General features: G+C 41.0%; 1 protein-coding gene across 1 annotated transcript; it reads right to left on the bottom strand.

The window, feature by feature from the left end:
• Nucleotides 1-18843: 18843 nt before the first annotated feature.
• CCR1 (C-C motif chemokine receptor 1) lies at nt 18844-25204 on the bottom strand. The gene is made up of 2 exons (XM_081286879.1): nt 24994-25204; nt 18844-21311 (listed from the first exon to the last, which is right to left on the bottom strand). The coding sequence occupies exon 2, from the start codon at nt 21242-21244 to the stop codon at nt 20174-20176; it is 1071 nt and encodes a 356-aa protein (XP_081143005.1). The 5' UTR covers nt 21245-21311; nt 24994-25204; the 3' UTR covers nt 18844-20173.
• Nucleotides 25205-26682: the final 1478 nt, after the last annotated feature.

The following is a 26682-nucleotide window of genomic DNA, read 5'->3' as shown; positions in this document are numbered from 1 at the left end:
CTTCCCAGAGAAGATACCAGTGTCAATTCATCAGTCCCTGAGGGGTCCAGAACAGAAATTTTCCTTGAGGAAATATCGGACTATGTCTCCCTTTAATTGGTAAAGGGCAGGGTGGGCTTCTAAAAACCACACACACATAACTCAGATGGAAATAAGCATCTACTTCTGAATACAGGAAGCAAAGTTCTCCACTGCAACGATCTTTAGTAGTTATTCCATTACTTAGTCATTTATATTAAAAAAGAAAACCCCATTTGAGTTCCTTATTTATCAACCACAAGATAACAGCAATCTTATTTGATCAAGCACATATCAGACCATCTGTGGGGTATTCACTTTTTGCAGAGTAGATACCGTAATGAGGTGTTCTAGAGGAAGGAGGAGTGAGAATTGCTGCCCTGTGCAAAAAGGATAACAAGAAAACGCAATCTTTGAAAATTGAATGTGCACTCATAAGTTTCAGACTTCACTAACTGGCGTGAACAAATGTGCCCTCCTTGACATTAATAACCACAGTTTGGCAGCTCTGCGTCCTGTGTGTGTGACAAGCAGATACTGATACTGCTTTTTTATCAAGTTCCATTGCTCAGGAGTTCTGGAACTGCCCAGGGAGATACCAGTGTTCATTCATCTGACATGGTCAGAAGAGCATACTCCTCTGGTCCAGCAGATGCTCAGAGCTGCCACTCCAAGCTGGGAGTTTCCTGAATGGGATACAAGCTCCAAACTTCTTGAGTGTAGCGGGTGAGGGAGAGGAGGTCTGGATATGAGTGCTGGCTTAGTCATTGAACCCAGTCTGCTGTGATGAGCAAGAGAGCTAGCTGGTGGCATCCTTCATGCTTCCCTTGATTGAGTCAACAAAAACAGTCAATGAGTGTCAGTCCACTTGGGTATACGTTGGTCAACATGCATACAATTTTCAGTTAAAAGGTGAATAATTATGGATACCTAATGTAACAACATAGTGATGAGGGTCTCTAATGCTGTATCATATACTTGAAATTTGTTAAGAGAGTACACCCTACGTGTTCTCATGACACACACACACACACACACAAACGGAAACGATGCAAATTGATGATTTAACTTGATTGTGGTTATTATTTCACACTGTATGTACATGTGAATACCACATCATATATCTTAATTACCTACAATTTTTATTTGCCAAATCATACCTCCATCAAGCTGAAAAATACATTAAAAAAAATGAATCCCCTCGGAAGGAAAGAAGAGTACCTACCTCCCAGTGGGGAACCCTTACAAACACTGCCTAGTCAAGCCACCAAGGTTGACATCAAGACCATAGTCATGGTGACAGTGTGTGCCTTTGAAATGAGGTGAGAGAACAGTAGTTTGCTTTGTGGTCTTCTTCCCCCATCCCTATAACTCCTTTCTGCACATGGGAAAAACATCAGGCAATTTCCATTTGAGGGACTTTCTACAAAATGCCTGACCAGCATTCCTCAGAAAGACCAAGTTCATCAAAAGCAAGAAACATCTGAGAAACTGTCACAACCAAGAGGAGCTTCAGAAGACACGGCAACTAAATGTTATTTCCTGGATACAGAAAAAAAGGAACACAGGATATAAACCATGAAATGGAAATAGAACACGGCCTTTGCTGATAATAATGTACTCAGTGTTGGTTTATTAATTATTAAAATAAGTGTAAAGAATTAGTAACAGGGAAAATCAGGTATGGGTGCAGCAGAACTCTCAATGCTGTCTTTGCAACTTTTCTGGTATCTAAAGCTGTCCATCAGTCCCCAACATGAAGGTGGTGCGCTAGCTACTTTCAGGGCTCTTTTCCAGATGAAAACTAGCTGACTGATTCACTTGCCAGTTCATGTGCATGGGTGTTTGGCCAGTGGTTTCTTGCCTTCTTCAAGTTCAGTTTTATATTTGTTAATTTGGACTCCAGCCCCAGTCTGCAGCTGCCTGGGGGAGCAGGCTCCTTCTCTGCATCCCTGTTTTTCCCACTTCCTACTTCCTCTTCTCCTCTCCCTCATGGCAGATGTTGGTCTTTCCTGCAGGAACTCTGCAGGAGTTGCCTGGATCAAGAAATAAAGTGTCAAAGTGCAAAGAGGGGGACTGGATCCAGGACAATGTTGAAGAATCAAGATGAGGAACACAGAGTAACAGACTTGGGATTCTTAAAGGAGGAGCCACACATCAGAGGTTTAAGCCACTTATTCCTTTTCAAGAAATATTTTAAGGTGCTTACTATGTACCAAACCTCTGTTAAATGCTATAAATAAAATAGTGAGTAAATTAAATATATTCCCAAAAAATGTACTCACTCTGGATTACCTGGACAATGAGCGTGTTAACTTTAGCAGCACTTTTTTTTTTTTTTTTTTTTTTTTGCTATAGGAGGGGCTACCTACAGAAGGGGCTGCTCCCAAGTAGGAGAGTAGCATCTTTCCATGGTCCCTGAGGCCTCTACATGCTGAGCAGAGGGTACTATACTTTGGAAGCTGAATGTCCCCCAGAGGTCCATGTGCTTAAGGTTTGGTCCCCAGAGTGGTGTTATTGGGAGGTGGTGGGACCTTTAGGAAGTGGGAGATCCTTAGGGGTGAGCCCTCAAAGAGGAATGTGGGCCCTGGGTCTCTCCCACATTCTCTGTTTCCTGGTTCCTGATGAGGGTGATTTGCTCTGCCACAGGCTCCTGCCATGATGTGCTATCCTCATCAGAGGCATAAGGAATGGGGTTACCTGATCTTGAACTGAAATCTCCAAAACCGTGAGCCAAAAATAATCTTTTCTCTTTATAAGTTCATTGCCTTAGACATTTCCTTAATGCAATGCAAACTTGATGAATGCAGAAAATTGGTACCAAGGAGTGAGATGGTGGCTGCTATAACTTTGCCTGAAGATGTAGTATAGCCTTTGGAATTAGTCTGGTTATGGGAGGAGTTTGGAAGAATTTGGAGCAGAAAGCTTCTTTCATTTCTTCAATCAACATTTTGTAATTTTTAGGACATTGATCTTGTTCATGTTTTGTTAGATATATACCTAAAATTTTAATTGTCTTTGGAGCAATTGAAAATGGCACTTTTGTGTGCGTGTGTGTGTGTGTGTGTGTGTGTGTGAAGACAATTTTAACAACACTTTTAAGTTCCTAGCAAAATTGATAAGAAGGTACAGAGAGTTCCCACATAGTCTCTGCCTCTATAAATTCATAATCTCTCATTATTATCATCTCCCACCAAAGTGACACATTTGTTACAACTGATGAATTTTATCCATAGTCCATAATTTTCATTAGGGCCCATTCTTGATGTTGTATCATCTATGGACTTGATAAATGTATAATGACACATATCTACTATTATAATATTGTATATAGTATTTTTACTGCACTGAAAATCTTCTATGCTCTGCCTGTTTATCCTCTTTTCCCCCTAGTATTGTGTTTTTAATGGTTCTTTCCTTGTATTAGTTAGTATATAAAATCTAATCAACTTTTTTGTGTGTTGATCTTGTTCATGGAAATTTGTTAAACAGTACTTAGGGGATTTGGGGGACATATTTCTCTGGGGTGTTCTGTGTAGACAATCATGTTATCTGAAATAGGCCCATTTTAGTTCTTCTTTTTCAATCTGTATGTGTTTTATCTCTTTTTCTTGCCTTATTGCACTGGCTAGATCTTCAAGTAGCCTGTTAAGTAAGGATGGCGAGAATGTACATCTTTGCTTTGTTCCCTACATTAGGGAAATAATCATTCATTCTTTTACCATTAAGTATAATGGTATCTCTAGATTCTTTGAAGTTGCCTTTTATGAAATTGAGGAAGTACCAATCTGGTCCAATTTTGCCAAAAGTTTCTTTTATTTACAAATAATGGATGTTAGATTTTGTCAGATGTACATCAATTGATATGATAATGTGGTTTTTCTTATTTGACCTGTTAATATGATGAATTATATCTATTGATTCTAATGCTTAACCAGCCTTGGATACTTAGAATAAATCTCATTTTTTATACAATACAATTATTTTATTCAAATATTACTATGATTTGATTTACTAATGTTTTTTGAAGATATTTGTGTCTAAGTTCATGGTCTCTAGTTTTCCTTTTTCTTGAAATGACTTTGTCTTGTTTTAATATTACAATAATACTGTCCACATACAATGAACTGGGATGTATTGCTCTTCCACTTTCTAGAAGACATTGTTTAAATTTTGACATTAATGTTTCTTTAAATGTTTGGTAGAAGCTTCCAATGAAATTTTCTGGTCTTGAAGTTTTGTGGGTTTTTTTTGTTGTTGTTGTTGTTGTTGTTGTTTTGTTTTTTCTTTTTGGTCAGGAGTTTTTAATTTGCAAATTCAATTTCACTAATGGTTATTATATTATTCATCTTATCTACTTCATCTTGGCTGAGTTTTGGCAATTTGTGGTTTCCAAAACATTAATTCATTTCTTATATATTGTTAATTTATTAGGGTAAAGTTGAATGTAGAATTCTGTTGTTATCTCCTGTTTTATTCCTAACACTGGTGGATTTGTGTCTTCTCTCTTTTTATCTTTGTCAATTTTCTTAGAGATGTATCACTTTTATTGATTTTTTCAGACCAACTTATTTTTATCATTGATCTTTATTGTCTTCCTGTTTTCAATTTACCTAAAGAGGGCTGTCAAAGATTACATATATTCAAGGTGTAAAATATGGTGGTTTGATATGCATATGAATTATATAATAATTATCACAATCAAATTAATTAAACACATTCATCACCATCCATGCTTCACCATAGGTACCCAGAACTTGTCTACTTTATAACTGAACATTTGTGCCCCTTGGGCAACATCTTCCTATTTACCCCACCATGTAGCCCTTGTTAACTAACCACTGTCCTTCATCTTGTTCTATGAGTTCAACATTTTAGATTCCACATGTAAGTGAGAGCATACAATGTTTTTTCCTTCTGTATTTGGCCTATTTAACTTAGCATGATGTCCTCCAATTTCATCCATGCTATTACAGATGACAACATTTTCTTCTTTGAGGGGCTGAAGAACATTCTACTGTGTGTGTGTGTGTGTGTGTGTGTGTGTGTGTGTGTGTGTGTAATATTTGTTTATCCTTTATCCCTCAGTGGATACTTAGGTTATTTCCATATCTTTGTTCTTATAAATAATGCTGCAGTAATCTCAAGGGTACAGATATTACTTTGAAATACTTTTTCAATTTCCTTTGGATGTAGCCAGAGGTTGGCTTTGCTAGGTTATGTGGTAATTCTATTTTTAGATTTTTGAAGAATTTCCATACTGCTTATTACAATGGCTATCCCACTTACATTCCCATCAACAGTATTCAAGGGTTCCCTTTCATTTACATGCTTGCTAACACTTGTTATCTCTCTCTCTCTCTCTCTCTCTCTCTCTCTCTCTCTCTCTCTCTCTCTCTCTTTTGACAATAGCCATCCTAACAGATGTAGTATCTCACTGTGGTTTTCATTTGTGTTTCTTGGATGACTGCATTACATCCCCACCAGCAATGTAAGAGGGTTTTATATCTTCAAACCCTGTGTATCTCCATACCCTCTTATGTACGTTTGTTGTTTATCTTATTTATTTATAGCCATTCTAGTGGGTGTAGAATGGTTTCTCATTGTGGTTTTAATTTTAATATTTTTTCATATACCTGTTGGCTATTTGTATGTCTTCACTTGAAAAATGTCTATTTAGGTCTCGGCATTTTGGGCTCTTACAAATAGGCTATAAACATACACTTAGGTACAAGTCTTTGTTTGCATATATGTTTTTATTTCTCTTGGGCAAATACCTGAGATTGAAACACCTGGGTCATATGGTAGCTGCATGTTTAATTTTTAAGAAGCTGCTAAACTGTTTTCTAAATGGTTATACCTCAGGAGTCTTTTTGTACTATATGACCTAGAAACTCAGTCCAAATGCAGATTAAATTTTTTTTAGTTTCTTTCTTTTTTTTTTTTAGTTTGTATATGACAGCATAAGGCATTATAACTCTTATTACACATTAGAGCACAATTTTTCATATCTCTGGTGGTATACAAAGTATATTCACACAAATTCATGTCTTCATACATGTACTTTGGATAATAATGATCATCATGTTCCACCAACATTTATAACCCCATGCCTTCTTCCTTCCCCTCCAACCCCTCTGCCCAATCTAGAGTTCATCTATTCCTCCCATGCTCCCTCTCCTTATCCCACTATGAATCAACTTCTTTATATCAAAGAAAACATTCAGCATTTGGTTATTTGGGATTGGCTAACTTCATTTAGCATTATCTTCTCTAACTCCATTCATTTTCTTGCAAATGCCATGATTTTATCCTCTTTTATTACTAATATTCCATTGTGTATATGTGCCACATTTTTGAATCCATTCATCTATTGAAGGGCATCTAAGTTGGTTCCACAGTTTTGCTATTGTGAACTGTGCTGCTATAAACACTGATGTGGCTGTGTCCCTGTAGTATGCTGTTTTAAAATCCTTTGGCTATAGACCAAGGAGAGGGATAGCTGGGTTGAATGATGGTTCCATTCCCAATTTTCAAGAAATCTTTACACTGCTTTCCATATTGACTGCACCAGTTTGCAATCCCACCAGCAGTGTATGAGTTTACCTTTTCCCCCCACATCCTTGCCAACAGTTATTCTTGTTTGTCTTCATAATAGCCTGCCATTCTGACTGGAGTGAGATGAAATCTTAGAGTGATTTTGATTTGCACTAAATGCAGATTAAAATTTTAACCAAAAAGATTCTTATTGTAGTTTGACTCATAAAAGGAAAAAACTTGGAAATTACCTGAATGAAGCAAAAGAAGCAATACATAGGTAAACTATGCTTTTTTCAAGCAATGAAATAATATACAATGAATAGGAATATTATTTATGAGGGCTGAGGGTGAAGCTCAGTGGTAAAATACTTGATTAGCACGCACAAGGTCAAGAAGTAAGTGGAAGAAAAAAGAAAAGATTACTATTTATGGAGTTTTTTTTTTTTTTGTAAAGTGGAGAACATTTTGGATAAAATGATAAGTGAAAAAAACCACAATATATCAATTACATCTCCAGTATAATCATTACAAACAATCTTAACAAGGGGCATCAAAAGAAATGGGTTTCTTTCATTCTTTTTATCTTTTTTTTTTTCAAGAGAGAGTGAGAGAGGAGAGAGAGAGAGAGAGAATTTTTAATATTTATTTATTTTTTTTTTTTAGTTCTCGGCGGACACAACATCTTTGTTGGTATGTGGTGCTGAGGATCGAACCCGGGCCGCACGCATGCCAGGCAAGCGCGCTACCGCTTGAACCACATCCCCAGCCCCTTCTTTCATTCTTTTGAAGATTCTTTTCTATAACTTTCAATTTTTTTCTCAGTGGAAAAAAACATGTATTAACAACTTTATTGAGGTATATTTTGCATATCTTGAAATTCTCTAATTTCAAGTATACAATTCAATAATTTTATTAAGTTTATTCAATTATGGAGTCTTTACCAAAAAAAAATGTTTTTAATTTTTCCAATAAGTTCCCTAATGCCCAGTCTCTGTTCCCAGTTCAGGCAACCACTGATCCAATTTTTCTCTATGTAAACTTGCTCTTTATGGATATGAGATGAGAATCTAATGAAATCATATAATATGTGGTTTCTTTTGTCTGACTTCTTCCACTTAGCATAATTTTTTTGAGGTTCACACATTACATAGCATGTCAATAGTTCATGCCTTTGTATTGCTCAATAGCATTTCATTGCATGAATATATATTTGGTTGCTCTATTTGCCTGATGATGGATATTGAGTTTATTTCTGCTTTTTTTCTGTTGTGATCATGTGCAAACTTTTTGTTTTTATTTCTCTTGGATATATGCCTAGAAGTGGAATCAGTAGGTCCTCCTATGATATCTCTGTTTAACATCTTGAGGAAATGCTAAACTATTTTCCAAAATAGCACCAGCAATTTGTGAGGGTGTCATATCTCCATATCCTCTGTAACATTGTTGTTGTATATCTTATTTATTATAGCCATTCTAGTGGGTGTGAAATGGTTTCTTATAGTGGTTGTAATTTGCAATTGTATTTCTCTAATGGCTAGCAAAGGGGAACATCTCTTCATACTTTATTAGCCCTTTATGTATCTTCTTTGATGAAACATATGTTCCTATTTTTTGCCTATTTTTGATTGGGTTGTTTGTTTTCTTACTATTGATTTGCATGAGCTTTTTGTAAATCCTGGATACAAATCTTTTATCAGTTATGAGTTGTGCCAATATTTTCTCCCAGTTTATTTCTTGTCTTTCATCTTCTTAATAGTGTCTTTTTAAGTGCAAAAAAATTTTAATTTTGGTGAGATCCATTTTATCAATTTGTCATTTATAAACTGTATTTCAGTGCTGTATCTAAGAAATCTTTGCCTCGCCCAAAGTCCTAAAATTTTACCTATGTGTCTTCTTCTAAAAGTTTCATTGTTTTAGCTTCCCATTTAATCAATGACTCATTTGGAGTTAACATTTGCATATTTGTGAGATGAGTTCATCTTTTTGAATACACATAATTTTATTATGAAGTGTTTTTCTGTCATGTTAAAATTGATAATAGCTTAATATTCCATTTCATGATCATGTCATACATAGTGGCAAGCCGGTAACTGTTTAACTATCTCTCATAAAATAAAGTCCTGAGTTTTGGTATTTACCAATTTCCCTGGTATAAATACTCCAACCATGTCTAATTTCAAACTTCCCGTATGACATAACTTATGAAGGTAGAAAGAGATCACCCAACTGGTTCTTGTGAACTGCATCAGGCCGGCTTCAGCATAACACTGAGTCTCTATAACCAATCTCTGGGCAAGAAGAGCAAATGCTATACTTTTGCTTCTTATCTGTCTTTCTTTTTTTTTTTTTATTGGTTGTTCACAACATTACAAAGCTCTTGACATATCATATTTCATACATTAGATTAAAGTGGGTTATGAACCCCCAATTTTACCCCAAATGCAGATTGCAGAATCACGTCGGTTACACATCCACAATTTTACATAATGCCCTATTAGTAATTGTTGTATTCCGCTACCTTTCCTATCCCCTACTATCCCCCCCCCCCCGTCTTTCTTTTTGCTCTTGATATACATAGGATACAATAAATGAATCAAGAAGAAGTGGTCTATTTTATTCACTGCTATAAATGAATGCTGGACTTCTGTAGGGTTCTGGTTTTCCCTAACGATTAAAGTGGCTGCAGGCAGCATCCTTGCCACTTTTCGGTGGTCTCATTTAGTATTTTCTATCCCATTTACTTTCAGGACAACTCTCAGCCTTGCTTCCTGGTGAAGATAAAGAGAATCAACTTTTGATAAACAAAGGAAGTACAAAACTGCTTGAACTTCTGCAATTCGGCAAAGACACATATTCAAGATTTAAATTATGGAGTGACTTCCCCTTTTGCTTTGGTCCTTCTCAGAAACTTAATTTTAAACAAAGAAAATGCTCAGTGGTCACATATTTGTCTTGACAGTCACTGGAGTCATGTCAAGTGTGAATGGCTGCAATGTGTCAGCTTACTAAAGGGTGTCTTGGGCATGAGTCATGCAAGGAAAGGAAATCGTTAGAGTGTCACACATTCAAAGAAATGCACCCAACCTTATTTCTGAGGAAACTCTTTTAAGAAGTGCAAATAGAACTGGGTGGTCACTTTAGGATAGCTGCTTTTAATAAGTTGTTGGTTAGTTCCTGTGTGTATCTTTATGGTAACCGCATAGCTTTATCCGCATTCTTGCAAGTTAAGAAGAGACAGAGGCCTGGGAAGTGGGAGAATTGTGAACAATGGGGGACTTTGGAGAGTTGGGGACAAGGCTCTGGGCAACTATCACTACTTGATAACGCTTTTTTCAAAGTCAATATAAATACCATTATTTTAACTTCCCATATGAAAAGTGAGGGAGGGAGGGAGGGAGGGAGAGAGAGAGAGAGAGAGAGAGAGAGAGAGAGAGAGATAGAGATAGTTAGTTTTAGTGCTTATCCAGGGCTATTAATTTATAATATTTTTAAGCCTGTGTTCAAAGTGTGCACTGCGAGTCACCTCCTGAACAGGAAACTCAAACTCAGTGTCTTATCATGGCATCCTGCTCTGGCCCCAGGTCTCAGGGCATCAACCTACATTCCTGGCCCCAGACCCTGGTTCCTCTATATACCATGGACCAAACTTAGTGTAGTTCCCAGAGGGAGTCGTGTTTCTGGTCTTTATTCACATGACACCCTCGTGCTAGAATGCTCACCCGACCTTGCTCTTCCAAGAAACACCTGCTCATCATTTTCTTTTCTCTGTCTCTCCCCAAGGCCAACTCTTCCCTTTTCTCTTCCCTCCTTCTTTTCTTTCCTCCTTCATTTCTTTCTTTTCACAAAAAGTAACTTTCCTTATGATGTGGTCATTTTCCAGGTTGGGTGGCACTGAAAAGCATACAGAAGAAAATCGACATTGCCCCTCGTGGAGGCTTTATCCAGTCTCAGTTTAGTTAAGCTGGAACTACGTTTCCCAGAATTCTTGGCCTGTAAGGTTCCAGGTTAGCACAGGCCAGGAAAGCTATTTGATGTGAGTCTTGGAGGAAGGTAGAGTAGTCATGGTAGGCCGTGTAGCTGGAAACAACAGGTGCCAGGCCCTGAGGTGGCGTATGCACCATGCTGCACGTCTGCTAGCTCATCTTACTGGTGGAGGACAGCACTTGGACTCTGGCTCCCATTGCTTCCCTCCTCCTGCTGCACCTCAAAGTCTTAGGCCAGGCATGTGTGAATCTCCATGGCGAGGGGTATAACCTCCTCTGTAGGTTATTATGCAATACTGGTTGGACATGGAGGCAGATGCAGGCCCAGTTTGTCTCCAGAGGTTTTGATTTACCCTTTCAGGTTCCACTTTGTCATTGCTCATATCCTCATCTCGCTTTCCTCCCTGATTGCTGGCAGACTTATAGAGACATCCCACTCAACATTGGTGACAGTCCAGGTGAACCCACCCACCAGCTCCCATGATTGCATCCGATCTGGTTCCTCAATAAACCCCTTATTCAGAGGCACCCAGACTTTCTTAGTTCATTGCCCTTAACATCTCAGTACTTTTTTCTCAGTGCCCTGATCCAAAGAAATGCAAAATAGTTCTTCCTATTAAGTGGTTTGATTCAAACAACTTAACTTGTTCTAAAAATTTAATGGATATTTGAAACAATTAAAAATAAATTGAAAGAAAAATAACATTTGATTTTTATTCTTGGGTAATCAGTATCAACAAGGCCCAACCTTGGAAACTTGCTCAACCTTGGAATTGAATCAGACACTGTCACCCTCAGTTCCCTTTCCACACTGCTGTGTCTCAAAGCCATCACTGAAAACTCAGCTTTGTAAAGACATGAGAACTTTGAAAGAAATGTACTGCAATCTTGGGCTGAAACTGTGAAGTCCCTCAAGCTAATAGTTCTGAGGGTGTTCAAGAGATGTCAGGTACCAATGTGTATTCCCTGAAAGCTGGGAATAATCCATGAATTCATTGTGGCCCTGTGGGTACCTTGGCACACAGTTTGGGAACGAAGCTCTTTGTCTCATATCTCTTTTTTGATTAAATCCTGACCACACAAATTTGGGGTGTGTTCCTTTTGCTAGGGTTTGGATGTGGTTTGTCCCCCAAGGGTGCATGGGATGGAGACTTGGTCCTCAATGTCAAGGTGGTAGAACCTTTAAGATACGGAGCCTAGTGGGAGGTGATTATATTACTTGGGGCATGACTCTTGGAAGGAATTAAGTAGTTCTCATGGGACCCCAGGACGTTCCTGCGGGAGACTGTCCCCTGCCCATACTCTGATTTTCTGCCTCACCATGTGGTATTATCTCCCTTTCACATGGGCTCTCATTAGGATGTCCTCCACCGTGCTGTGATGTGGCTATTAAACCCTCACCAGAACTGAGCAGATGTTGTCAGCACCAAGCTCTTGAACCTCCAAAATGATGTGCTAAAAAAGTCCCTTTTCTTTATGAAGTACCCAGCCTGAGGTATTTTGTTATAGCAATGGTTTTGTGCTATGTACATAAGAAATGTGAACCAGAAGATTTCTGTGTACTTTTTCTTTTATTTAACAATATGGTGAGCACATTTCTATGTCAATAAAGATCTTTTCAAAAATTATTCATGCCTGCATCATGTGCCATATTTAGCAATATTTAACATTTCCCCAATTATTAAACTTTCCAGCTGATTTCCATTTTTACTATTATCTATGCATATTACCTTAAAATGGATTCTCAGAAGCAATATTACTAAATGAACTTTTTTACATTCTCGATACCATTGCCAAATTGTTTTTCAGAAACAAGTGGCTAATCTATATTCCCATTGAAAATACATGACAGTGACTGTTTTGCCACATTTTAAAAAATATTTATTTTTTAGTTGTAGTTGGACACAATAACTGTATTTTATTTATTTTTATGTGGTGCTGAGGATTGAACTCAGGGCCTTGCATGTGCTAGGCGAGCACTCTACTGCTGAGCCACAACCCCAGCCCATGCCACATTTTTACTGCATTGGATATTTTCACTAATAAAATCTCTTTACCACTTAGAGCAAGCCAAAGAAGAGTATCAATTTTAATTGGCATTTCTTTGATTACTAGTGTAATCTGCATTTTCTGTTAATAGCTATTGCATTGATGTTATGACCTATCTGTTAAAATGTTTAAAATTATTTTAAAAATAATCGGGCATATTTATGATTTTCTTATTGATTCGTAAGATTGCCTTATGAGATTAGACACTTGGGGCATCTTTGTCTTAACCATTACTTTGTTACATTTTTAATATTTAATGTAACATCTTTGGATTTCATGTTTATAATATATAAGCTGGCAAATTTCTCAATATAATACTTTTCTTCTTTGAAATATTTGTAGACTGTCTCATCTGATCATTATCCAAATGAATTTTTGATTTGTTAAATTAAGAACCAAGACAAAATACATTTGGATAAAGGTTGAGTAAAAGCTCCCAAATAATTTCATGCTGGTCTTTGAGTCTCACAGTGAGCATTATCCCATGGGACCCGTGTCTCCCAGCTCATGTGACTCCTGCCCATTATGGAAGGCTTTGGTTCATGGTGGGGTGGCAGGTCCTTCTTGAAGTGGTCTTCATATCATTGGTGTCTGACATCAGGGACTTGCATCAAATAAAGTGGTGAATGAATGAGTGGTGGACATGTGGCATTTGAATGGACAAATAAATAAATGCATATATAGAACTTATGGGCAAATTCTCCCTTTTCCTCTTCCAATATTTAGTTTCCAGGTTGCTGTTATTGCTCTTTGGGAAGGACAGATAGAAAAGAGGCTTAGATGTTTCTATAAGTGAATTCAAAATACCTTCTGGCGGCATCAGAACATCTAACAGCTCCATACTAGCAGGGTCTCTGTGCTTCAAATCACCCTGATCTTTGACACAGAGCAAGAAAGCCCACCCATCTATGTGAGGGGAGTAATCAAGATGCCCCGGGTGGATAGGATAGGGCAGCAGGTGTGTGAGGTTAAAAGTTGGAGGGAAACTCCAGCTGAGGAAGTACAGATGAGCTAGGTGTGGCAGGGCATAGCACCAGGTGTGGGGACCGAATGACAGCCCTACAAGGTCTTCTTAGACAGTCACACACCTTGTTCCTTTCCTGCCATTCAAGTTTTAGCCTTCTCCCTGTTCCTCCATCCCTACCACAGAAAGTGAAAATAGGAAGTGAAAGGGGTATCAATAAATACTGGGCAACTTCATGGCAGTATGTAAAAATGTGATGTGCAACCGATGTGATTCTGCAATCTGTATTTGGGGTAAAAATGGGAGTTCATAACCCACTTGATTCTAATGTATGAAATATGATATGTCAAGAGCTTTGTAATGTTGTGAACAACCAATATAAATAAATAAATAAATAAATAAACAAACAAACAAACAAATAAATAAATAAATAAATAAATATTGGGCAACTTCAGAGCAGGCTAATCCTGCCAAGTCCAAATTCTTGCACAGCCTAGAGATCTGGAGAGAAGGAAACAAAATCAGCCAACATCAGAGTTTTTATTACCCCGGCCAAGAATGAGTCTTCCAACTCTGGAAAATCAAAATGAATTCCTTCCACCTGATGTTTTTCTTTTGCATGTCTCAAAAAAATAAGTGTAGAGGGGTAGCGGGGAAAGGGACTGAGACAAAATACCCTTCTAGGGCATTCCCTCAGTGACCCATTTCCTCCAGCTAAGCCCCACCTCCTTAAAATTTCTACCCTTCCCAATAATCCATTCACATTAGTAATCCATCAGATGGATCAATCCATTGATGAAGTTAGAACCCTCAGGATACAATCATTTCTTAAAAGCCCCATAATCAGTCTTTGGGGGACATTCCAGTTCCAAACCAACAAGATCTGTGTCTTTTTTTAAGGCCAGCACTTGTTTTGTGGGATCATCTGTGTTGTTAGGAAGACTATCCAATCCATTTGTTTTACTTGGTACAGTACTTCATAGTTTATCTTCCATGTTCTACTAGTCTCCTAGGAATGGGCACCAAGACTGCTTCAAACTCTCTGCTCTTGAAAATAAAACTATAATATTCTTCTTCAGACCTGGGTTGGAGATGCTGGATAATAGGCAGATGTAAATGAGTTCAGTCTATATCACACCATCAGTTGGAAGGAATACATTTTTTTTTTTGTTTGGGTCCTTGGCTGAAGGAAGGCATATGAAAGAAGGAAGTAAGACTCTTCAAGGCATGAGAGAGAGTGGCTGCTGAGGATCTGGGAGCTGAAGAGAGATTGCAAGATTTGCAATAGCACTGGGAAAAGTTATGGCCCAGCCAGAGAGGATAAACTGTCACATCTTTTGAGTAAAGGTTATGTCCTGAGAAGTGTTTTCTAACTTTAGCATGCATCAGAGGCCCTTAGAAGACTTATTATAATACAGATTGCTGGGGCTTGCACTCAGAATTTCGATTTTAGTCATTCTGAGAGAGGGCCCAAGAATTTGTATTTTTAACAAGTAATGCTGTTGCTGTTGAGGACCACAGCCTTAGAGTAAAGGCCAACCCTTGGGACTAAATTCTAAGTTGAAATAGATACATCCTAACAAAGAACAAGACTAAGTTGGTCAGGGCAAAAAGGATACAATAATGATTTAACAATCATGGCAAGAATAAATGGCACTCAGTACTTTTTACAGGACGATAATAATACAGACGCCCTCTGATATACCATCAACAATTTTTGGTATGCAGTAAAATATATATGTATGAAAAAGCAGGAAAATTTGACCCATAATTATTTAAAGTTAATAAAGACAAACTCCAAGATAACTTGAGAAATTAGAACTAGCACTTTAGGGCTTTGAATCAACTATTAAAATCAAGAACTTAAAATAATAAATGGTTATAATAAGTGAACAGATGTAAAATCTCAGTGGGAAAATGGAAACAATATTAAAGAACCAAATGGAAATTCTAGAAATGATAAGTGCAGTACCTGAAATAATTCACTGGAGGTGAATTAACAGGTAATTAACAGCATGGTAGAGACAATAGAAGTTCATCAGTAAATTTGAATGCAAATTACTGAACACATCTTAAGAAGGAAAAAAAAAGGAACTTAAAAGGGGAGGCAGATGTCCTGGCTCAGGGCGGGCAGTGGGTGGTGGTGATGGTGATGGTAGGAGACTGAGGTAGGAGGATTGCAAGTTCAAGGCCAGCCTCGGCAACACAGCAAGGCCCTAAGCAACTTAGTGGGACCCTGTCTCAAAATAAAAATAAAAGGGGACGTGTTTCAGTGGTTAAGCATCCCTGGGTTCCAACCCCAGTAACCCCCCCCCCCAAAAAAAAAAAACATTAGAAACACTATTAAGCAGTTTAATGAAGGTATAATCAGAATCCTAGAAGGTGAAGAGAGAGAAAATTGATCAGAATTTTTTTAAAGAAGTATTTGAAGACCTAAATGACTTCAAATTGGGGAAAGATCAACTTAAAAATTCAGTAAGTTTTATAAACCCTAAACAAGATAAACACAAATAAAACCAAAATGCTAAAAATTAAGGTTAGGGGCAGTACTAAAAGTCATCATGGGGAAAAATGACACATTTCATAGAGTGACAAGGACACAATAACTGATGACTTCTCATCAGAGACACTGGTGTCCAGATGACAAGAGAATGGCATATTTAAATCAAAATTACCCTAAGATTTCATCTCACTCCAGTCAGAATTGCAGTTATCAAGAATACAACCAACAAAAAGTGTTGGTGAGGATTTGGGGGGAAAGGTTCCCTGCTGGTGGGACTATAAGTTGGTGCAATCAATCTGGAAAGCAATGTGGAGATGTCTTAGAAAACCTGGATACAGCCACATCAATGTTTATAGCAGCTCAATTCACAATAGCTAAACTATGGAACCAACCTAGGTGTCCTTGAATAGATGAATGGATAAAGAAAATGTGGTGTATATACACAACGGAATGTTACTCAGCTTTAAATAAGGTAAACGGATGGAGCTGGAGAACGTTATGCTAAGTGAAATAAGCCAATCCCCCCCAAAATCAAAGGCCAAATGTTTCCTCTAATATGCAGATGCTAAATCACGTTGGGGAAGAATAGAGTTAACTAGGGACTAGGGAAGAATAGAGTTAACTTATATTAGGTAGAGGGGAGTGAAGAGAAGGAAGGGGAGGGGATATGGGAATAGAAAGGATAGCAGAATGAAACGGACATTATTACTTTATGTATATATATGACTGTATGACCAATGTGATTCTACAATATGTACAATCAGAAAAATGAGAAATTATACCCCATCTATGTATATCAAAGTGCATAGTTGCATTCTACTGTCATGTATAACTAATTAAAACAAATTTAAAATTTTTTAAAAAGCATGACTTTCTTCATCTATAGAGAAAAAAAGTTGTGATATATTTCTTAGTGACTCTGAGATCAATTTACAAGAAAGGCATATTAATATGCTATGAACACAGCATCTGTCCCATTGGGTAGCATCTGCACTAGCTGGGTAGTCTGCATCTAATCATCAGACATCAGCAAACCCAAGCTGAAGGATGATCTCCCAGCTGATTGTGGTGCTCATAAATGCCAAAGTCCATAAATGTCTAAAGAAGCTTGGGATCCTGGATTGAAAGAAATCGGAGAGGCAGACAACCAAGTTAAATCAGCGATTTTGGATCCAGGGTTTATAAATGATGTTATTTGCCAAGTGAGCAAAATTGGAAAGAGGGTTGTAGATCCTCTGGTGATATTGTACAGGGCTGTTTCCCGTTTGTTCGGTGAGAGAACATCCTTCTCAATAGTAATAACACGATGAAGCGCTAAAGGTGGTATACTCTGGGCTCACAACTGGCTTTCAAATGGTGCAGGAGGATATTATAAAACAAATCTCTCTCCTTCTCCTAAGATGATAAATTTAAGGCAAATGTGGCAAAATATTGGCAACCAATGGGGAATTTGGATGGGCTGAGGAAATTCTTTATGCTTTCCTGGCAGCCCCTCTGTAAAGACAAAGTGGGGGAAATGAAGTAGGAGCAAATAACAAGGAAGTTGGGGCTGAGCCCCAGGAACACAGGCTCCTGGGAAGAGGAGGTGGAGTGGAAGAGCTGGGTGTCTTGGGTGAAGGAGGAAGGTGTGGTGGGCAGGGAGGAGTCAGAAGTCTGACCACGTCAAGTTGGAGGAAGACTGTCTCGCTTCACTTGCTTTATTTCATTGAATGCTCAGAACAGCCTCCTGAGCCTCACCTTATAGATGTGGAAATTGGTTGACCTCCATTCAACCAGCATTTACTTTGCACTTACCATGTGTGTCAAACATGACTGAAGTCACACACACATACACAAAGATCTTGCGTGTGATCGTGTACCTATGTGTGTGCACCTAGGAAACAGCATGAAGGAAGATGCATCAGAACACGAACATGCTTAGAGAGGCCAGATTTGGGTTCTGGGTTTTCATTTTTTTTTCTTTGTGTTTTTCAGGTTTTTCTGGGTTTTCTACCATTGAACACAAACTGCCTTTATAACAAGGGGAGAGGTAAGAATTGCTTCAAAAATGAAATTGGAGGATATTGGGTAACATTCCCTGTTACAAAATCACTGTGGCTCAAATGCTGTTTTTTTGGTGCAGTTGTTTTACGAGGCGTGGTGGACAGATGTTTCTTAATTCAGTTGAGCCTCCTCTCCACTCTGCAGAGGGCTGGCTGGTGGCTTTTCAGATGGAGAGCTGATATCCACCTGAACGTGACCCCTCCCTGCCAGCAGAAGTTTTCCACACCATGATGACACCAGCCTCTTTGTTCAAAGATGACATGTGTACACAGTCAGTCCCCAGTCCTGATCTAAAGGGAGAAGGTGGCTTGGTAAGAATACAACTTTAGTGTCCGTAAAAATGGGAGAGGGCGGAAGTTGTCACTGCATCCTAATGTGAGACATGCATCAGTTTAGGATGCTCTCCATCCCTCTACTTCTGAGCTACAACCCCAGCACAGTCTGGTCTACGTTCAGCCTACTGCTGTCCTGGCACCAGAAGCTCCACAGCTTCCCCCACCCATCTGGCCTGCACTCTGTTGGCATCTCTGTACCCGTGCACTCCACTGAGCTGAGCTCTCTGCAAGAACAGGCTCTCCTGGCACACCAGTGTCTCCCACGGCTCCAGGAGTGTCCTTGGAATGCAGCAGGTCCTCACCACTGCTGGATTAAATCAATTTTGCAAATCATGATGGAGAAACAGATAGAGCATCCCTACTGTAGACTTCAGTACGGGCATCCAAAACAAGGCTTTGAATGATTTATTGTCCTAGGGACGTGATCACAGCATATTACTAACTAAACACAACAGTAACAGAGTAGTGAGTACAACTCCAGTGCATCTCTGTTATAAATATACACAGAAAATCAATTAAATGAAAATACATCCCTGAATGCGCAGTCATTGCCTTTGGATAGTGAGATGATGGTATGATTTCGGTATTGGTTTTCTTTTTCCTTGACATGTTGGGTTTTTTTAAAATTTTTTTTAGAAACAGTTGTTTGTTATTGGGAAAATGAAGTTTAAAGAAATATATATCTGAGGGAAAAGAGGACTATGAAGAATAAATGGGAGGTCCTTGGGTAGACATGAAGTATGAAGGAAATTTCGGGTACATGAGTGGCTTTGTGTTAAGGGCCCCTGAGCTTCTCATACCAAGATGGAGTCCCCACCACATACACTCCAAGGCTGGGCCTCTTCCTTGTGGGCATCCTCCCTTCCAGCCTCAGACACTGCCAATTGGTACAGGAGTCATTTTTCTGCTGTGAGACCCAATGGGGCAGTCACAGCTCTGATCCATAAACCCAAAATGTTTGGATGGAGAATCAGTAGGAAGAAAACCAACTCTGCTTCCTTTCACCTGTTAATTGATTTCCACAATAAAGTTGTCAGAATTTACCAACACATTCAATTTGCAAGGAAGGGGGACTCTGAAAAAATAATCAGAAAGAAAAGAACAGTAAATGGAAGTGAGGAATCAATTCCTTTTATGAGTATTAGGAAGCAGTCTGGTCTACGTTCAGCCTACTGCTGAAGTATTTAATTTTAGCAAATATCAAATTCTAAGGGCTTTCTTATTCTACTGCAAAAAAAAAAAAAAAATCCTTTTTTCCCACTCGGTCTCAAGTTCTTTCACTCTGAGTTCCATGTTCTCCAGGACTTCCAAGAGCCCAGGCCCTACCGTGGGGATGGGTGGGTACAGACACCTGCTGGCTACTCACTGGCTATAGGGTTCAGCATAGAGTCAGCTGTGGAAATCACTGCTTCCAATGCATTGGTAGTGGATGGAAGTGGTGGATCTGGTACTGCAATGGCTTTATTTGCAAATGCTAATGTTCACTCAAATCTGCTGTCCAAGCCCCTCCCTGTCACACATTGTCCACCAGGGAGAAGTTCATGAAAAGATTGAAGCCCCAGAAGTAACTTAGTCTCGACCACCACCTTTAAGATCCCCCAAGTGTCTATAATTCCATGCTGTGCCAGGTGTCAGAATCAAGCTGGGAGAGCTGTGTTGCCTCCTCATCCTGTCCTGGAGGTACATGGGAGGGCAGATCAGTCCCACTGGCACCTAGATTGCCCTCCAGGGGTGTGAGTCAGAACCCAGCAGAGAGTTCATGCTCCCCCGTGGATGGAGTCATAGAGCTGACCCTCTCCAGCCTGTCCACGGAGAGGAAGGGCAGCCACTTGGCCAGGTGCACGGCCACGTGCCTGTGGAACAACTGGCGGAGGTACTTCCGGAACCGCTCGCCCACAAAGACATAGATGACGGGGTTGACACAGCAATGAGTGTAGGCGATCACCTCGGTCACCTGAATGGCCATGTCCAGCTCCCTGCTCTGCACACACTGGTTGGTGAACAGGTACTCTTGGAAAGCAGAGACAAACATAGTCAGGTTGTAAGGGGTCCAAAAGAGGAAGAAGATGAGCATGATGACAAAAATCAAGCGGACGGCCTTAGCCTTCTTCTCATTGGGCCGACTGAGCAGAATATTGATGATCCCCGTGTAGCAGACGATCATGACCGACAGAGGCAGAACCAGCCCCAGGATGTTCAGTTTCAGAGCCTGGAAGCGTCTCCATTCTTTGAGGCTTTGGTGAGGGAAGTGGAGGCTGCAGGTGTTCCGGGTGAACTCCCACTGGGTCTCGGAGAAGTAAAAGCCAGGGACGGCAGCCAGGAGGGCCAGGGCCCAGGTGACGATGCTGATAATGATACCAAAGGTGACAGTCCGAGCCCGTATTGCAAACACAGCATGGACGATGGCCAGGTACCTGTCGATGGTCAGCAGGATGATGAAAAAGATCTCGCTGTACAAGCCCAGGTAATAAGACCCCGAAAGCAGCTTGCACATGGCACTACCGAAAACCCAGTTGTTCTTCAACTTGTAGTCAATCCAGAAGGGCAGCGTGAAGAGGAAGAGCAGGTCAGAGATGGCCAGATTGAGGAGGAAGATGCTGGTCATGCTTTGGAGCCTCCTGTGCTGCATGAGGACAAGGACCACCAGGATGTTGCCAATCAAGCCGATGACAAAGACCAGGGAGTACAAAGGGGGCAGCAGTTTGCTCCCAATGGCCCTCACATCCACCTTATGGCACGGGGTTACGTCCCCATAGTCATATTCAGTGGTCACTTCGTAGTCCTCTGTAGTAGTGGTGATAAACTCCATCCTGGCGCCTTCCGTGGGTCCAGGACAATGATCTCTCGATTGACTTTGCTATTAAAGGCAGTGGGCTCTGTGTGACAAGGACAAGATAGTGGTTACATTTCTTCAACCACTGATAAGTGCTTACTGAGTGCCTATTGTCTACCATGCCTGGAGCAAGGAATGGTGAGCAAGAGAGACCCAGGTCCCCTCTGCCCTTGTGGACCTACAGTCTAACAGGCAACAAACGATCACGTGGATGATTTTTCAGTCCCTTAGGTGGTGAGTGCTGTAAAGGAAAAGCTCAGTGGATTGAAATCACAGAGGAAGGGAGCAGGTGCCATGCTATTCACAAAGTGCCTCCCAAGGGCTAAGGCACCAGACTGAGTGTTCAATGACTCTTGAGAGGGCATACTATTATTCCCATTTTAGAGGAGATGACACCCAAGTCCAGAGTGTTAGGAAACATACCCAGGGACACACCTGCAAGAACAAGAGTGGAAACTCAGAGCCAGGAGTGGGGGACTCTCAGTGCCCAACTCCCAAACCACTGAGCTTTCCTGCCTTTGCTCATAGTGATGGCCCTGTGCCCTGGAGCCCACAGGACTCTGGGAAGGAAAATGGTCCTGGCTGAGAACTAAAAGCTCACAAATCGTTTTTCATGGCTTTGGGGTTTAAAAAGTCTCAGCCAAGGGTGACAGAGTGAAAATGTGCAGGCATCTTTCTTTTTTTTTTTTTTTTGGTCATAAAGACTGGTGGATGCTACTGTCATTTGATAGGCAGAGACAAGGATGTCCCATAATGCAAAAAAATAATTTACCCCAAACACCAATAAGCTGCCACTATGAAGCCCTAGCAGTCAACTCCACAGGTGAGGACACCAGACACCAGAATGGGCTCAGCCTGGTCCATGTTGCATGGCCCTATGTGGCACCGGCTGGGCTGCAGGTGACTCCACAGACCTCCTGTAGGAGCCTTGGGGAGGATTCAGAGGAAGCACAGGCCAGGAGGAAGGTGGTGACTAGAGACAGAAGACTGGGAGTCAGGAAGGAAATGCTCAGAACAGCCTTGAGTCACAAGGAGATGTCACATGGGGACCAGATGGACAGTGGGATTCTGTTGAAATAAGCTCTGAGATTCCCCCTCACACAGAATTGCTTTGAAACAAATGAAAGAGAACCACTAGATGGCCTGTCCCAGTCCCCATTTTCTAGCCCACCTTTTGAATACTTTCCCGTCGATTATTGAAGATGTTTCTACAAAGGGAGCATTGGTTTTGGTGGAACCTGTCAGCTGCGTAACCTTGGATATATTAATCTACCTCTCTGAGCCTCTGTCCCTCGTGTGTAACATGGAAGAGCGGATCTCACCTGGCAGGGTTACCGTGAGATATCAGATGAGAAAAGTTCCCCGCCCCCCCCAGCACTTACCAGGCATTCAGTATCAGGGGACCTTTCCTACAGTGGCCTTTTTCTGGGACCAGTCCCCACCATGATGTTCCTACCAGGATGTCTTATATTTCAATCCTATTCTGGTGTCTGTATCCCACCCTGCAAATCCCCCTTGCTAGGTTTCTTTGTAGATGATCTAGAAAGTGATTTTCCTTGACAGTGACAAGGACAGTCCCTTCCATGTGAATGACACTTTACAATTTCTACAGAATTGATGACACGGAGGTAGAGAGTAGAATAGCCGCAGGAGTGGTGTGGGGAGGAGGTAGAGAGAGGGCAGCCGATGGGTACTGGGTGTAGGAAAGGACTAACTTCTAGAGTGCCCCTGCAATGTACGGTGACAATGGCTGACAACAAATAGGTGAATACTTCACAATAGAGAGCATAGAGAATTTCAAATGTTCCGGGCATGAAGCAATAGATATGCCGGTTACCCTTAGCTGATCATCACAGGTTATATACATGTATTCAAATGTCACAATGTGCTCTCTCAATATGGACAATTACTGGGTGCCAATTAAAAATAAAAATATTGGAAAATTAAAAACCAGAATTGATTTGGCCCAAATCCCATTGATTTGGCCCAAATCCCAATCAGTAAAGTAGGAGGCACCTACTTTACCGTTTCCTGTCTTGAATCCAGGTGTTTAATGCTTCTACTGTACTTAAGAAATCTTTCCTGCTAAATAAATAAATAAATAAATAAAAATTTTTAAAAAATTAAAAATGCAATTTTCTACAGTGACTGTTGGAGATTAAGGCATATGATGGGTGTCGGGCACCCTGGGTGGAAGGTGAGATATTTTGTTAGGGTGAGAAGTGGGGGGGCCTTTCATTTTCCGACCAGTCCATCCCTGTGGCTCCCTCCTCTATCTCTGCCTGACCAGCCCTGGTTCTCATTTTGGGGAACCCAAGCTGGTAGGCTCCAAAGAAATTGCACTAGTGATTTCTGCCCTCCATTGCCCTTGCTAGTGCTAACCAGAGCAGACAGCTCCGTGTCTGCCCTTTGAGGTGGACTGGTAGGTTTACAGTGAAAGCTAAAAAACTTGGGATGCAAAGCTGTCCCCATGAGCCTAGTTTCTGGGGAATTTTGGCAAAAGGGAAAGCAAGCTTAGCTTTCGTGGTCAGGTACCATATTGAGCAGAGCCTCCTCCATATACTGCCCTGACCTCTGGCCCCGTTGACTACTGCCCTCACTTGTCCGTACCATTCCAGGTTCTGCTACTCCCAAAGGAAGCTGATGGAGCAGGGGCTTTGGAGGAGAAACCAAAAGACCATGTCACCATTGAATCTTCCAGGCCCACGGAAGAGTCTGCTACAAAAGTCGACCCCAAGGTCATTGCACAATGGTCGGCTATCACCTTGGAGCGTGGAACCTTCCAGCACTAGTGTCTTTGGCTAGCTTAACTGTTTTATAAGAGAAAGTGGTGCATATCTCTTCCCGACTCACATTCGGCATGTTAGTAGCTTGAAATTGACCACAGAAGCAGTATTTACACCATGGAAATCGGCAGACGCCACAACACAGGGATCTTTTTTTAGGGAAAAGTCATTGTTACACATTTACTAACCCATCACTGCCCAGGCCTCAGAGACTGAACAGCTCAGAGCTGTCCTCTTTGATGAAAAATCAGTGAAGGGCACCTAGCCTAGTGGCAGGCTATGAAAGCTCCTGGGAGTTTCCAATTCCTCTTTGAATATCTGCAACCCTCTAAGATCCCTCTAGGGAGGAATAGTGGGAGTAGATACCTGCAGGTGGCTGCTGTTTCCTTCTATCTTCAGGGCAAAGTTCTGACCTGCGTCTTTGCTAGTAGAACAGAATGGATGTACTAGAGGCCATCTGGCCATCCCTGCCTGCAGGGTGGGCAATCCTGCCTCCTCAAAAGATAGTCAGCAGACCTGATTTTGAGAATTCTTGGTTCCAGTTAAGAAATTGGTTAAGTATCTGCAATGTTTTTCCTAAGGGATATTTTCCTCTTGCTACAATTTCTCATATACCATATTTGGTTTGCCTTTACACGGAGAAATGGCAAATAATTTCTTCTTAAATAACTTCACACAGAGGGCACCTCTTGTCTCTTCACACTAGCTACCTTTCTTTATCAGTCACCAACAATATTCAAGAAAGCTTTCTTTTTAGCATTTTACACCTGAGTACCTGGCCTTATAAAGTCTCCAGTATCCTCAGTATTGCAACTCTATTAATTGCCTTACAGATGTATCAGTGGAGTACTTAGACATCTCCCGAGACCTCAAATCATTCCCCAAGCATATCTTTAAGCAAGAGCGACTGAGAACACAGAAAAGACAAATGCCACTTACTCTGGTTCCACGGCACTTTGTCCACACGGCTTCGGTTACTGGAACTTTCAGAGTATGAACTCAAGGTTCAAGGTCCAGACCAAGTAGGAAGCGCTCAGCTTCCTGTGAGATGATGGAGATTGGTGTCAGGTTTCACAGTCTTTCAGAATGACAAGAAGAGGGGGAAGTTCTTCTTTTTGTATGGTTGGTTATTCATGAATAGCTGCTACGCCCACCAGTGGCCAACTCCTGGAGGTCAATTTCACTACAACTATTTTTTGTGCTCACCCTGCTACAATTCCAATTCCAGGCTTCTCCTTGGAGCTCTGCCCCGAAGGAATTGGGCGGATTGGGTTGGGTGGAGTTCAATTGCGCAAGGTATGTGACAATGAGCTGTCCCCAGAACTTGTGGAGCAATTGGATGTGTATGTGTGGGAAGGAGGCCTTGGCAGGGAGTTCTTGTGGTCAGTGGGTTGACTTTGCTTTTTTTTTTTTTTTCTAAATTGCAAATGAAATGATTTAAACCAGAACCTTCAGTCTTTTTCCTCAGAACCATCTGGCTGATAAATGAGAACAGAAAGAGGTGGCAGCTTGTCCTTGGGACCTCTAATCTACTCCACATCTGCCCACTGCCCCTCTTCTCTCTCTCCCCCGTCCCTTCACTTCATCTCCAGAAATCTCCAGCCTGGAAGGAATACAGGTGAGTTGGCTGAGTTTAGGCAGGAGTCAAACACAGGCCAAGTTCAAATCCCAGCAGGTCACTGCCCCTTCCTAAGTCTTGGTTCTTACTCTGTCAAATGAGAATAATGAACACTTGCGCTCACAGAGGAGTCTGGGGTCAACTTGAACATGAAAAATGTCAGAGTTCCTGGCACAAAGAAAGTCGTCTGGTTGGGCTGGGGCTGGGGCTCAGCGCTCACCTAGCACGTGCGAGGCCCTGGGTTCGATCCTCAGCACCACATAAAAATAAACAAGTAAAATAAAGGTATGTGTCCATCTACAACTAAAACCTATTAAAAAGAAAGACAGACGTCTGGTCAATGTTGTTTCCTGAAGCTCTCCTCACCTGTGCTGCCACTGTGCTGTGTCATCTATAAAATGGGGGCGGGGGGGGGGGCAGCTCCTAACCTTCCTGTGCTCAACCCTTAGTTACTCTATTTTATAAAGCAGTAGTTTGCATGAGTTACTCCATTCTGAGTACAAGTCAGCAACCACACTCTGCATAGCCCCACCTAAGACACAAAATAATAACTTATTGGTGCTCACTTATGGAATTAAATCAGAAGCACATGGATGCAGGGGAGTATCAAACCCATATCAGAGAAACCAGGATCATTGAGCTTATCATCTCACAAGACATGTAGCCCCCTCACCTGAAAGACATAAAAGGAGAAGCACCCTGAGACTAGTTGAGGCATCACATACTTGCCGTAGTCTGGCTGGGCACAAATCACGAGCCACTGAAGCAGGAACAAACTTTATTTCTGAACTCCACCAGCACACTCCACACACGATCCCGGAGAAAATGCCGAACCACACCACACGGCTCCTCCCGGGACACACTACTCCAACAGGAAGTCCCTCCTCCGGAATTCCCTCCTACCGCACTTCCCCAACCAACGGGAACTCTCCTGGAGTCCTGGGAGAGCTCCAAAGTAGCAGGCCTAGGCAGACAGCAGGGGTCTAACCTCCCATTGAATGCGCATCTTA

Source organism: Spermophilus citellus (assembly GCF_964194105.1).
Source record: "Spermophilus citellus genome assembly, chromosome: 3".
Lineage (NCBI taxonomy): Eukaryota > Metazoa > Chordata > Mammalia > Rodentia > Sciuridae > Spermophilus > Spermophilus citellus.
The sequence above is the reverse complement of the archived record's forward strand: the minus strand, read 5'-3'. Positions and strand labels throughout refer to the sequence as shown.

What these genes read in the sequence shown, in the direction of transcription:
- CCR1 (XM_081286879.1), bottom strand. Translation starts at nt 21,244, where the DNA reads ATGGAGTTTATCACCACTACTACAGAGGACTACGAAGTGACCACTGAA.